General features: G+C 35.7%; 1 protein-coding gene and 1 long non-coding RNA gene across 17 annotated transcripts in view; one reads left to right on the top strand and one right to left on the bottom strand.

Moving 5' to 3' along the window:
• The window catches only part of shot (dystonin-like protein short stop), a 141,646-nt gene that overhangs the window by 49,093 nt on the left and 78,839 nt on the right, over window positions 1-13,714 (bottom strand). For all 16 annotated transcript variants that reach the window (XM_090180926.1, XM_090180931.1, XM_090180933.1 and 13 more), the window contains 2 exons: window positions 12,252-12,329; window positions 10,392-10,484 (listed from right to left, as the gene is read on the bottom strand). In XM_090180926.1, coding sequence (XP_090037052.1) covers window positions 10,392-10,484; window positions 12,252-12,329 — 171 coding nt within the window. The remainder of the gene's footprint in view (window positions 1-10,391; window positions 10,485-12,251; window positions 12,330-13,714) is intronic.
• The window catches only part of LOC149936030 (uncharacterized), a 37,884-nt gene continuing 29,689 nt past the window's right edge, over window positions 5,520-13,714 (top strand). Inside the window, exons 1-3 of the long non-coding RNA XR_016482319.1 lie at window positions 5,520-5,650; window positions 5,705-5,941; window positions 6,973-7,071. This is a non-coding gene — a long non-coding RNA (uncharacterized LOC149936030). The remainder of the gene's footprint in view (window positions 5,651-5,704; window positions 5,942-6,972; window positions 7,072-13,714) is intronic.

Below are 13,714 nucleotides of genomic sequence, written 5' to 3'. Positions count from 1 at the left end.
GATCGTTTTGTAAGAGAGTCGAGTTCCTCCGGATAGCCCCGCTAATCCAGCGTGCAAGCTGATGATCTCATCGTGCTCCGTAAGAAATAATATACCATTATGCGCGAATTGTCAGTTTCGAAATAGAGTAAAAAGTTTTATGGAATGGGTGGTTTAAGGATATAGCCGGTTACAAACTCGGCCAATTGAAGGCTTAAAAGTTACGATATTAAATTTTACCTTTATTTACTATCGTTAAAGTAAAATGGAAAATTTCAATATCAATAGTATTTTAATAACTATAACTTTAACTACGGTATATGGCGAATTTTAACCCTGCTATATCAGAATATAATTTACGGAGAGTCCAGATGGCGCAATTATCGTAGAGAAATGGGTTTATATTATAGATTGTTAACCTCGAGAGAGAGAGACCACGGGGGCTCGGCTTGGTAGTCTTACGGGTCGTTTGGTGGAAAGATTACCACATTCAAAACAAGGGGGTCCACCAGACAGAAAATATTAAAATTTGGTGGAACCTAATATAATGATTACAAAACCGATCAGAGATAAATTACTTGGCCACTTTAAAAGAAATTCATCAAAAAGTAAACATTTGGAAAGAGGGCTTTCTATACGGAGGATGTAGAGCGAAAAGGTTTGAAAGCGGCGCTCCGAGGAACCAGTTTCGATTCTTTGAAGTGTACCGGCATCTCAACATTAAAATGCCAAATACAGGACTGACATCGCGGACCGTGGGATAGGGCAAATTTTGCCTTTGCTCAATTTTATACTGAACTATATTAGTTCACGAGCTATTCTTGTAAAATAAAAATGTACATTCCATGATGTAAACAACAACCGTACAAAAATTGCCAAGGGTATGAAGTATTTATTAGAAAATCCTGTACGCCACAATATTAAGCTTTTGTTTGAATGTAACTTTTACGTCAATGTCTGTTACTTACTTTTAACAGGCAACGAGTAGGTTCTAGAGTCGCGATGAACTTTGAATAACAACATTTTATATTACTGTTTCATTTTCAACTTCCGCGTAATTATAATATTTAAAATTTCAATAAGATGAACTATAGCTTCAACGGAAATATTATATTCTACGAAAATTAATAATAATCAGCTAGACTAATGCACAAGGCAGCACCTTAGGCTATCGACTTTTTAATGCCTTTAAATCAGGTGGCCGGTATACAAGGCATGCCACGCCAGGGTTCGTACAAAATTTCCGGAATAAAATTCCCTGACATTTCCAGGTTTTCCCTGACTAAATTGCCAAATTTCCCTGACCATTTTTGTAGAATAAATTTATGTTTTGAGGTAAAATCTTGAAAAATGTTAATTATGTATTTTTAAGACATTTTTCAAAAATTTATTTTCCGGATTTATTTTTGGGGTCATTTTAAAATTCCCATACTATTTCGGAAAAATTTAAATTTCCTTGACTATTCCCTGACCATTGGGAATCATTTTCAAATTCCCTGCCTTTTCACTGACCTTTTGGAAACATTTTCCAATTCCCTGACTTTTACCTGACCTTTTGGAAACATTTTCAGATTCCCTGACTTTTCCAGGTCGTGTACTAACCCTGCACGCGAGCCAACAGCCAAACCACGTAACATTCACCTTAGCCATTTATTTTTTTCTGGTAAGAATTTCTAAGAAATGTCTTCAACCAAACAGAATGATTGTACATATATATTCACGAAATCATCCGATTCTCTCGAGAGGCCTTTGCAGCGCTATGTAATATTCAGCAGGTGCGTGGGCCCATTATACCCAACAGAAACCTGGTCTGGTCTATAGAAAACACGACGCATCCGCGAAATAGTCAGCCAAATAAGTAACAAAAACACGCGAAATTCTACTTCTTCGCAACATTAGAGTCCGAGCCATTCGAAGCCTCCGGGCCATCAGACAATCTAGACATTCATTTCACGACCCAGAAGGTATACGCGTACGAAAAATATCGTGGGCGATTTTCTGGCGAAGAGTTAAGGTCCGCTGGCCCAACAAAGGCCGCCAAATTTGAGGTGGAAAAGCGTGGAAATCAGGGGAGGGCGAAGGCTACACCCCCAGACGGTGGTTGTCGGAATAATAAATCACACATTTTCGCGAGGTAAGAGCCATTATTAAAGAAAGAGTTGCTAGTTTCAATTCCATATGGGTCCTTACAGTCTAAAAGAAAACCTTTTTCTCGATTTATGTTTTGTGAAATTATGCAAAACTAATTTAGAACGCTCTGATAAGGAAGATGCCCCACCCACTCTGGTGGTACGAGTGGGCAACGTAGCTGGGAGAAGGCGGAGGCGGTGGCGGTACCGAGGGGCGTGCCCCTCCTCCATCAAAGGGCATACTTTATTTTTCACGTCACCCGCTTGAGGGGGCATACGTCATAAGGCGAAAAACATAACAGGGCGAGAAAATTGATGGAGTACGATTGTACGCAACGTAGTGGATTTGCCGTAAAAGGGGTTGCTGATAATGGGCTTTCCGTCATGTTCTAAACGCCGAATAATAAGCCTTTTTTCGCGGTAACGCGATACATTTTTCCTCAATGATAAATAATGATCCACCTCTCAAGGGCTGAATCCTAAATATAAAATTTTATGTTTTGGGAATAACAGAACATTTAAAGGCGCGGTCTTTACGATGGATTTCAAGGTTTCGCCCGAAATTGTAAGGAGTGATCTATGGTATTTGTTAACCTCCGCTTGCAACATTTACTAAAATGAGTAAAGCTGTTTGGTTTGCCGTTTTTCTCATTTCACTCTCTACTGCGGTTCTTGTCTAGAGATGTGTTCGTGCATTGAAAAATTAACATTCCCATTGAAACAATATTCATTTCCATAACATTTGTTTAAATGTGTCTTCCAACTACTCCCATTCCATTTGGCATACATTTTCTCATTCCCTAAATTCCCATCTCCTATTCAAAGTAGTGTGACCAGATTACTAAAATATCATTCCCTATCATTTGCGATTCAAAGTAGTGTGACCAGATTACTAAAATATCATTCCCTATCATTTGCGATTCAAAGTACTGCGACCAGATTAAAATTCCATTCCCTAACCGAAAATAAGGTATAATTCTGATCCCCGCAATATTCCCACGTTTACAGTGTTAATAGTTTAAAATAACATAATAAAGCTGCTAGGAAACGGTTAACTAAGTTTAATTCCTACCTCAATCCAACCCCGAAATACTTAATGTATAAACCAAACTAAAGTTCTTTGACTTTCATTATATCTAAGGGTAAAAAAAACAAGACAATTAACGAAGGGGGAAACATGGGCGGTTTGAAATAGATCATTACAAAAGGACAGATGGCAAAACGCTTTTGTTTACTCTTATTTAAGATTCCAGAGAACTGTCAAGGCTGGAAATTTACGAGCAAAATTACGAGCGTAGGTCTATCTTTCTGATTACTATTTGGAGTGAGAAAAGAAGAGTAGATAGAAAAATACGTAGGCCATTTCCAAAATATGCTAAAACCGAAATTTCACGCGATGATATAAGACGCGAGGCGTTTCCTTCCGTCGACTTTGAAACTACAACAGCCCACGTGGATGCGTTTCTTATTACGGACGACGATAGTATATTTAGAATCTCTACCACGTTGATGCCCTTAAAAAGTGCACTGCCCTTCGTAACAAAACCGCAAAATGGTCTGATATCTGCATCCCTCTTATAAAATATATCTTGTAATGTTCGCGAGGCCTTTATCGAATATTCAAAGCAAAATGAGACGGTTCACGTAATCGGTGGATGCATGGGCGGAAAAAGACGCGTGGGGGGATGTTTCTCAACTTCGTGACAGAAGTTCATTCATTAAATCTAATCGATATCCTTTTAATGTTAATAATGAATATTAAAATCTTTAATTTTCGAAACATGTGTGCCCGAAAAAAAATATATTTATAAGGATGCAGATTTTAATACTAGGCGGAATTTTATCAACTCCTTTTTATTTACGTAACGTGGGAGCTGCTGCAATTATGTAGTTACAATTATTTTCTATCTTTTCACCGAAATAAATTGCTTTGACTTTGAGAAATTGAAGGAGGTACAGGGTGGCAACTTTTTTTCAAATTCAAATTTCCCGACTTTCCTTGATTTATTTCAAGCCAAAATTTTACAATAGTTTACCTATGTTTTTCAATTGCAATAAAAATTAATTTCCCTGCTTTTTTAAATAGTTCTTAAATCTTCTTGACTTTACCCTGCTTTTTGTTAAAATTCCTAATACTCCCTGATATTTCCCTGCCTTTTTTAATAGTTCTTAAAATTTCTTGACTTTACCCTGCCTTTTGTTAAAGTTCTTGGAATTCCCTAACTTTTAACTGCTTTTTTATTAGTTATCAAAATTCCCTGATTTTTCACCGACTTTAAGACCCATTTTGAAATGCCCTGACATTAAAAGGTACCGCGGCAACCCTTGGTATAACGTAGGTCCGACACTAGAATCCATTAAAAATTTAATAGTTTTCCCTTAGAAATGTTCTTTTAACCCTCGCCCTTAGAAGTGTTTCGAAGCAATTGCCACTTGGTATTTGGAATGTGAAAAACATAATAAATGAAACGAAATTCTATGAAAACAATAACGTATCTTAAAAAGCAGGGGGTACTCGTAACGCACTTGACTCTTAACAGTCGGCGTGTGTTGGCCAATTTGCGTCTTAATAGGCAAGTCTCCGGCTGACGAAAGGCGAAAACCATTTGGAGCTAAATGGACTCAATAGAGAGTCACGAAGACGGCCTCGCAACCCCTTCTTCTTTGCGGATCGCTTTCACTGTGTAGTCGCCGACAGCGCCACACCGCGGAACGTTACAAAACGAAAGGGCTGTACGCGAAAGGGGGAATATAGGCCCACGAAATATTTTAATAGAGACCCTACATTATCGCGTGATTGAGACGCCATAGTTTGAACGTAAAAAACCCTAATAATAAAGATAAAAGCGTTAAATTTCTTATTAAAAAGATAAAGACGAATCCTCCCACGTCTTTAAAACAAAAAGAATATATAATTATACGCGGCGAAATCGCGCGTACCAATGTTTTTAATTCTACCATCAATGCACAATAGAAATTAGGCCTACGAGTAAGCGAAGGACAAGTATCACTTTGTATTTTTTTTAAACCAAAACTGTTTATAATTACGTACGCGAAGAGGATCTTACGAGAGAAATGTTCAAAATCCCAATCCGTGGGAGTTTCAGAAGTGTTTCGTAAAAAAATACTTTTTTTTAAAGTAGGTAGCGTATATATATTTATATATATATATTTTTTTTTTCAAAGTAGAACTTGTCCTTGGCTTACCTATTGGAGGGGCCAAGGGTTAATCGACTGTTTATGGAAGAGGCGGGGAGATGGTGAAGTTTGTATTATTATTATGGGGTTAATAGCGTCCGATGATAGCGGTACTGGGTATTGGAAAGGCCTATTTTTTATCGTCGTTATAAGCGTGATTCACGTTGTCCGCCTCCGATTTTTAGCGTGTTTTTATCTGTTTTTTGGGCCGAGAGATGATGTAAGCGCGGCGGGTTTGTCTCGCGTTTTGTTTGAGAACATCTGCGGCGTGTTTACTCTCGGAAAATCGAAGGTTTCGAGTCGCTAATCACCGAGTTACGCCGTTTCGATACTGTCATTAAAAAGTATTATATAAAAGTTAAATCGTTTAAGGCTTCTTACATTATGTCAATTTTAAGTTCGACGCGAGAGGCCACCGCCGTTTCAGGATTTAAAATCAGCGCCCACGACCACGTTTTTCAAGATGTACGCCGGGGGTCAGAGACGTGTAGATGCTACGAGTTAGAGGAGGATTTCAACCAAAGACGGAGGACCAGATATCACCCGGCTTCCACCCTAGCGATACTCTTGTGTTTGAAAAACGGGGGAGAACAAACTTGAACCTCCAAGTACTTCGAATGACCTTGGAATCTCCCGTAAGCCATTCTGGGGTTAGTACGGATACAAATTCTTCGAGTTGGCCGCAAAGCTACTGTGATGGGGTCCCTTTAGAAATATATACTGTATGTATCATGTATCAAATTAACTTAATTTGCGGATGTTTAAGTGACGTAACGGAACGATAAAAACCAAATGGTCAATCTAAAGGCTGGTTTACACTAGAGTAAAAACGCCACAACGGTGAGAGTCGACGCAAAAATGTTACATTAGGCCTAACGGAAATTTTTGGCGTCGACGTGCACCGTCGTGGCGTTTTTACCCTAATGAAAACCAGCCTTAAGGTTAAAGTTGTAATTAGCCCGTCGTTAATCTCATCTTAAATCCAAAGTCAAAACTATTGTTTGGATATTGATACATTTTTCAAAAACGAATCAGGGTTCTAAGTCGGAACGTGACAATCCGATTTCTACGAATATAAACAGCCAAGTCCAACACGTCATAATCACCGACGGCAACCGTATATATTTTATATAATCGTAAAGCAGCGTTAAAGATTTTGTTAAAAACAACGGCCAGGAAGGGAACCCACCTTAAGAACCACCCACCTTTTCCAACCACCACCTACTCAAAATTGCTAGCTCACTCATTACGAATTTATCCCTAATTTTATGTATAGGGCCAAATATTCCCCCCGCCTGGAGGGTCATATAAAATTATCCACAGCAGATTCTTATCGGACAAACCTACACTCTAATATCCTTCGCCCTTCTAAAAAAGACAAACGTTCCATATAAAAAAAGCCAGATTTGAATCTTATTTTTACATAACGAAATTCCGTCTCGTGACTAACTTCGTTTATTTTTTCGGAAGCTAATTTAAAGGAACACTTTAATTGTTCCTCCTCTTTTGTCTACCAAGAAAACTTTTTTGTTTAATTCTGATAAACGATTCGGCCTTTGAATTAACTTCGAACAATGAAAAAGGCCCAATTAAAATTAAATTCCAAACCTTCCTATTTCTATTGTTTTTCTTTACTATGAATATTTTTATTTTTTTCTTAAACTAGATTTTGTTTCTGGTTGGCGTCTGCCCTACTGAGAATGATTTGAACGAACTTAGCACCAATCGTCATTGAGATTTCTTTGGCGCCTTTTCTCTTTTGATGGTAAGCGTGCGTGTAAGACATGGGTTCAAGGAAATTGCATTTATTCAAAACGCGAAACTTTCCAGTTGAATAAGTCCCAAAATAAATAACAAAATCGCATTTACATTTAACCAATTATAAGGTAAAATTTGATACTGATTTCAAGATTTTAAAATTGATTATATTATTGATTTCGATGCAGTTCTTAAGTTTTTATACCTGTTGTGACTTTTTATAGATCAAATTTTCAAGCAGATTTAAAGAATTTTCAAAATATTTCCTGGGACGTCTAAGGGATTATGCAAATAAACCTTTTGAACGAAACATCCTATTTTAATTATGAGCAATTTTGCGCTCTTGCATAGGGTACACCAGACATTTTAAAGCTCCAGTTTTTAAGAGTCAATTAAGTTTTAGAAAACAAACTTAATCTGATTAAATATGATCTAGAATAATCTCATCTGAAGTAACCGCCAAATATTTTCACAACTCAAAAATGGTTCGGGATAAGCGCTTTTACGGTTTCGAAACTGGTTTCTCGAAGGCGTTCTGAATGAAATTTCAGCGCGGTGGAAAAACAATGGGGAGGTTGTGTAACAACAGAAAACCTTTTTTTTTGTTTAATAATTTGCAACTTCTTAATGGCGAGGTTTGGATGGTTGCGCCCCGGGAAAGATAGGAGACACAGTCTACTAACCCATACTTAAGAACTTTTAAAAAGTTAGTTTCTCCCCCGTGACAAGGTCATTAAATACGAGAGCGTCCGACATTAATTCCAAAACATTATAACGAGGAAATAATAAAGTTCGCCAAATGAAGAATTAATAATATTTCGCGACTCTAGGCGAAGGGACACATATTTAAGTACTTTATACTTAATACTTAGCGCCAAAATATTATAGGTTATTGATCACTGTTATCATCGCGGCCACGCTACGGTGGTCCTAGACAGAACCGAATTCGAGGGGGAAAAATAAGGGTATAATTGAGATTGAAAACCTCGCGGACTTTAAACGCTTTTTAACAATAAACAAACACTCGAGCCAAAATTTTAAATCATTGTAATTTAAGCATATTTTTGTTGGCAATATCTTTTGACATGCCCACAGCAAATGTAATAAGCAACTACAATTGTGTAATTTAGCTACGTATCTTTTTAAAATAATTCTAAATGGTAGGAAAAGAACTATATTGTCGGATGATTGCTTTATTATTTAGACGGTTAGCAATAATTTTTTTCATAGTATAAATAGTAGAGATTCTGGGAAAATAAAAGTTTGTTATCAATTGTTCTCATCAGTTTGTTAAAATAATTCTAAATGGTAGGAAAATAACTATATTGTTGGATAATTTTTGAAATATTTAGACGGTTAGCAATATCATTTTTTTATCTTAATACTATAAATAGTAGAAAATTAGGGGGGGAAACAGGCTTACTACCAAAATCTACTTAATTACCCAAAAAAGATTGATGGTTCTCATACAGGGTTGCCACAAAATTTTAAGATTCAAACTCCCTGACCATTTTAAGAGATTTTCCGACTTTTTAAGACAAAAATTTTTATTTTATATTTTTCTTTTATCAGAAGCTAATAAATTTAAATGTACTTGTATTTCAGTAAAAAGGTTATTCGAATGTTGAAAAAATTAGCCAAACTTTAAAGGAAATAAATGATAATTATAGAGTTTTTCATAGATCTAGAGCAAAATTACCTTCAAAAAGTGTCAAGAGAAAAAAGGATTCCCTGAACACTAACTGACTTTTTAGGTCAATTTTTAAATTACCTGACTTTTCCCTGACGTGTGGCAACCCTGTCATAGTATCCTGAATTTTAATTTACGACAAATATTTCACTATTTTACTGTTTATTGAGAACTTTTTAGGTCGAATATAATTGAAAATTACGTACGCAGCAAGCACCTGTGAATACTACAACAGAAAATATTTTGTCAGAATAAAATTATTTTTAACCTAAAAAAAGTTAGTACTGGAATCACGCCCAAAGTACGAATACAAAAGCATCTAATTCATTGTTAGATCTTTTTTGATACTTTCACGGCAGGAATGCGACGCCAAAAAAATTGTTTATTAGATGATAAACAAGGAAGTAGTCGAAGCCGAGCTTTTTTGAATACTTTTATTTACCGAAGCGCGTTATTTTTAAGCACATGCTTCATAATTAAAAAAAGCTTTAAATTAAAACTGGATTAATGCAAATTTATACCGAAAAATATTAACCAAGGTAATATTTTAACTTAATAAGGTAACTTCTCGGGATTAAAAAAAGCAATTAATTTGATGCAATCTCTGTTGACAAGAAACGGTGGTATAGAAATGTAAATTTTGAATTGTATTTCCCAAAAATTGGGGTTGCGGTTCGCACCTTCCCAAGGATACGAAATGGGTCCTCCCACTTAGAAATTAATAATAAAAATGTCGGGAGTCTACGACGCAATTAACTGACTAATTAATATCGCGCGCTAGTGTCTAGAATTAAAAATTAAAACTCTTCGCTTTTATTATGAAACGCGGTCAAAATTTCGAAATAAACTGGTAATAAATTAAGTTTGAAATCGCTAACGTTAATAACGACACTAACTTATGTAAATTAAATATATTCCAAGTACAATACTTAGCAAGAAAATGGCGTAACTTATATAAAAAAAAATAATGACGCGCCGTTTTGTTCCACCATTAAGCCATAAAACGAATTAATCACTGGAAAATATGTAAATATGACTCTGTTACGGCAGAAATATCTTATTCCTTTTTAGGCAAAAACGATTAAAACGGAAACTGGTTTGCGGTGGAGACAGAAATGTCTCCCTAGAACAGTCACAAAACGCCAGACGGCGAAAAGAATCGAGAACGAAAACTGTGGCGCCATCTGCAGCCCTTAGGCGGAACTATTTTTCATTTTCTTTGCGCAGTGGGTGGGAATTAAAATTTCACAATGAACTTTTAAGTAGGTATGTTAACAAAAACGGTTTACAAGCGTTAATACCTCCCAAATAAGGTTTTTTTTTTAAATATTCCATTCCTTAAATCCCGCGTAACTTAGAAAATATGCAAATTACCCCAAACTGATATAAATGCGATTTCCTCTTCTATCCGTTGTAAGCTTGGCCTATGGCCATTTTTTGACATCATTTTTGACAGCACAATCGAGCGCCACCTTAATCATACACAGGTATTCTCGTAGACAATAAAAAAATCTGCATAATACAGATTAGCGAAACTTACGAAATAATCATCATCTTGGAAGTTAAAAATTGTCGCTTCAATCGTGTGGTTTTCGAACGTCCGCGTCGAAAATTAAATGTGGAAAAACTAGGCCTACCTGGAAGTGTAGAATTATCGTCCATATTAAACCTAGTGTTAACTTCGGGTTTCCGTCAACTATGTCCTCTGCTCGGATGTTCACCAGTTTTATCTAAATTAAAAAGACATTATGAAACTGTTACCCCTTATAAAAAACGTGCATAACGTCATGTAACTAAAGTTCTGCCTTTCTATAAAATAAGCCCATGAACAATCGTCTGCTAATAGGCACTAAGACTGGTTTTTAACGTATGTAGCGCCAGTTAAATGCGCTGGCAGAAATATGAAATTATTTGAACTATAAATATTACCTTTAAATAAAAATGATAATGTTCATCTAGAGGTCGGGGACGGTTAATCATTATCCATGTTTAAATTGATTTTTTTCGGGGGAAAAATGTAAACAAAGAAATTTACCGGTTAATATTTAGGAAAATGTTTGAAAAACATGTATTATTCGTAAAATTTTAGGTTTTTATCTAAAAACACGTCGTTTTTCCGATTAATTTTACAAATTTATCAAAAAATTAATCGGATAATACAGAAATATAAATTACTTGATCAAAACGTTTTACGAATAATTTTGAGTTAACCATCCCCGACCTCTATGTTCATCGGACTATAGATTACATTTTGTGGGGGAAAGGTAATGGCAGATCTCGGTACGTCACTAATATAAGCTTGAAACAAGCAACTTTGCAAGCTCAAAATACGTTTCAGAAGAAAAATATAACGTCATAGGGATTTTTACAAACTATTACAGAAAAAGTAAATCCCCTCAGGAAATGTAATTTTGAAATTTTTACATCGCTGGGAAATTAGCACCCTTTAAGAACAGCATCGAGCCAGCGAAGGTACATGTTTAATTTACCTTTTCTCATACCATATAATTTATATACTTCTGGTAATGGCCATTTCTACGAAAATAATTGTTTAGGGTCTTATAAATATACGTGTTCAAATTTATGGAAATACAAGCAACATGGAGAAAACCTCAATCGTAAGGTACATGTATGAAAAACGACAAAAAATTTCCTATAACACTTTCTATAAGAAATAAGGAAAGCTTTCAACCACCATGGCAATTGGAATAATAATATAACGTATTTTACAACTTTTCCAGACAAAGGTCATAAATACCATGATATAATTTTTATTTTGGTACCTGATTTAAACTTAATTTACGCAACTCGTAGGATTGGATGAGAAAATGTTTAACCCAATGAAACATGATGAAAAATCCGAATCTTTTATTTTAAGTTGACGCCCGTGGGCGGAACGGAAAAGGTCAAAGCCCATTATGACCTCGCGCACGCCTCGAACATTACCTCTCTTCTGTAAATGAAGATTGGCACATCCCAAGCGGAAAACCCATTCAAATTCAAATTGTAAATGTTACGGTGCAAAGGCTTACGTAACAGCTAATATAACACAATTTTAACGGATTACAATTTGAAGGAGAGTAAGGTTGACGAATGGGTAAATTTCATTTAAATTGAGAAATAGTGCAAATGCTTACGTAACAGCTAATATAACACAATTTTAACGGATTGAAATTTACATAAGGGTGGATGGTAAATATCTAATTGAGAATAGCGTAAGTGACATAATACAAATAAGTATGACATTAAACGATATCGGTTAATGATAGTCTGTCGCGGGGTGATTTCGTATTCAAATTGTTACTTATGGTGTAAGAAACTTTAGATGAAAATTCAAATATTGAAATCACCACTGTAACACTGCTTGGAAGGGTCATACTTATTCTTGTTACGTTACTTATTCAATAGCAATAAGAGCAAATTTAATACCAGGAATTGATTAAAAATCAGTATATAGGCTTAGGTTTAAAAAAAAATTAAAATGCGCGTAAACGTACCTTTTTGTGTCGTAGAAAATCCAAGGCTATTTGAACATTTTGTAGCATGTGAAACCTCATCCTTCCCCTCTCCCGGGGCTGCAAAAAGAATAATTGGCCATATTAAGCGGTGGTCTCCGTCAAATGACGTCATAATTAGGCCTATTTGCCTTAAAATCCGCTTGGAACGCGTATCGAATTGACCTACCACGATGTTATCTCAATCGAAGCCATTTTAATCGGGACGAAATTAAAATAAAAGTTTTTATTCCAAACCAAAGCGCCACTTTTTCATCTGCCTAGCTTTAATTGTAGGATACTTAAAAGTAATTTCTACAAACGTTACTTGACTGTAGGGTTAAATCCAAGACGATAAGACCCCATATAATACTAAGAATAAAATAGCAACATATTTAAAATGCCGAAAGGTATAAAAAATACTAGGCCGCCTTCAGATTTTGAAATTCATTACAATTCAATAAAAATTCGGCGTACTGACAAGCGTAGAATGTTGATTAATGATAAATAAGTTACCGCGACATATGTATCCTTTCAGTAACAAACACGGTGAAGAGTTCCATATCTTCTTCGAAACTCATTAAATTATACAATCTAGGGACAAAACGTTTTTTTTCAAGGATAGCGTTTTAATTCGTCGTAAATTTAGTGGCGAATATATTTCGGACTCTCTCGTAATCTAAAAGTCAAGGTCGTCTCGACGAAAAAAGGGTTGTAGTAAACGTATAATTATATAAAATAAAGAGAATTATGCAAACTTTCATCAAATCCTTCTTAATTGCAAAAAGTGGGCGACAAAGATTTATAAAAACTAACATTACAATAGGGGCATCGTCACAAACCCCTAATTTTGAAGAGTGCTTTGAAAATATGCTTAAATTGTATTTACGAGAATTCGAGCATGGTTTGTATAACAGTAACCTTGGGTTCGACTGTTCGAGTAAGAAATATTATCATTCATTCGAAACTATAGCGGACAAAAGAATTAACGCCATTGAGACACTTTTTTTATTACATTCAGAGTTGTCATTTTTCGAATATAAATCCAAAACAAGTGTCTAGGAGGTAGTGCCATTGTCAGGAGTTTAGGTAGGCTAAGGAATTGTTGCACCCTTTTTTAGTGAACCTCCTATCTTAATTTATTTTGGTAGTCAGCCTGACTAGTGAGCCTCCTATCTTAATTTATTTTGGTAGTCAGCCTGACTAGTGAGCCTCCTATCTTAATTTATTTTGGTAGTCAGCCTGACTAGTGAGCCTCCTATCTTAATTTATTTTGGTAGTCAGCCTGACTAGTGAGCCTCCTATCTTAATTTATTTTGGTAGTCAGCCTGACTAGTGAGCCTCCTATCTTAATTTATTTTGGTAGTCAGCCTGACTAGTGAGCCTCCTATCTTAATTTATTTTGGTAGTCAGCCTGACTAGTGAGCCTCCTATCTTAATTTATTTTGGTAGTCAGCCTGACTAGT

Source organism: Leiobunum rupestre, chromosome 7, assembly GCF_980474605.1.
Source record: "Leiobunum rupestre chromosome 7, qqLeiRupe1.1.hap1, whole genome shotgun sequence".
NCBI lineage: Eukaryota > Metazoa > Arthropoda > Arachnida > Opiliones > Sclerosomatidae > Leiobunum > Leiobunum rupestre.
The sequence above is the reverse complement of the archived record's forward strand: the minus strand, read 5'-3'. Positions and strand labels throughout refer to the sequence as shown.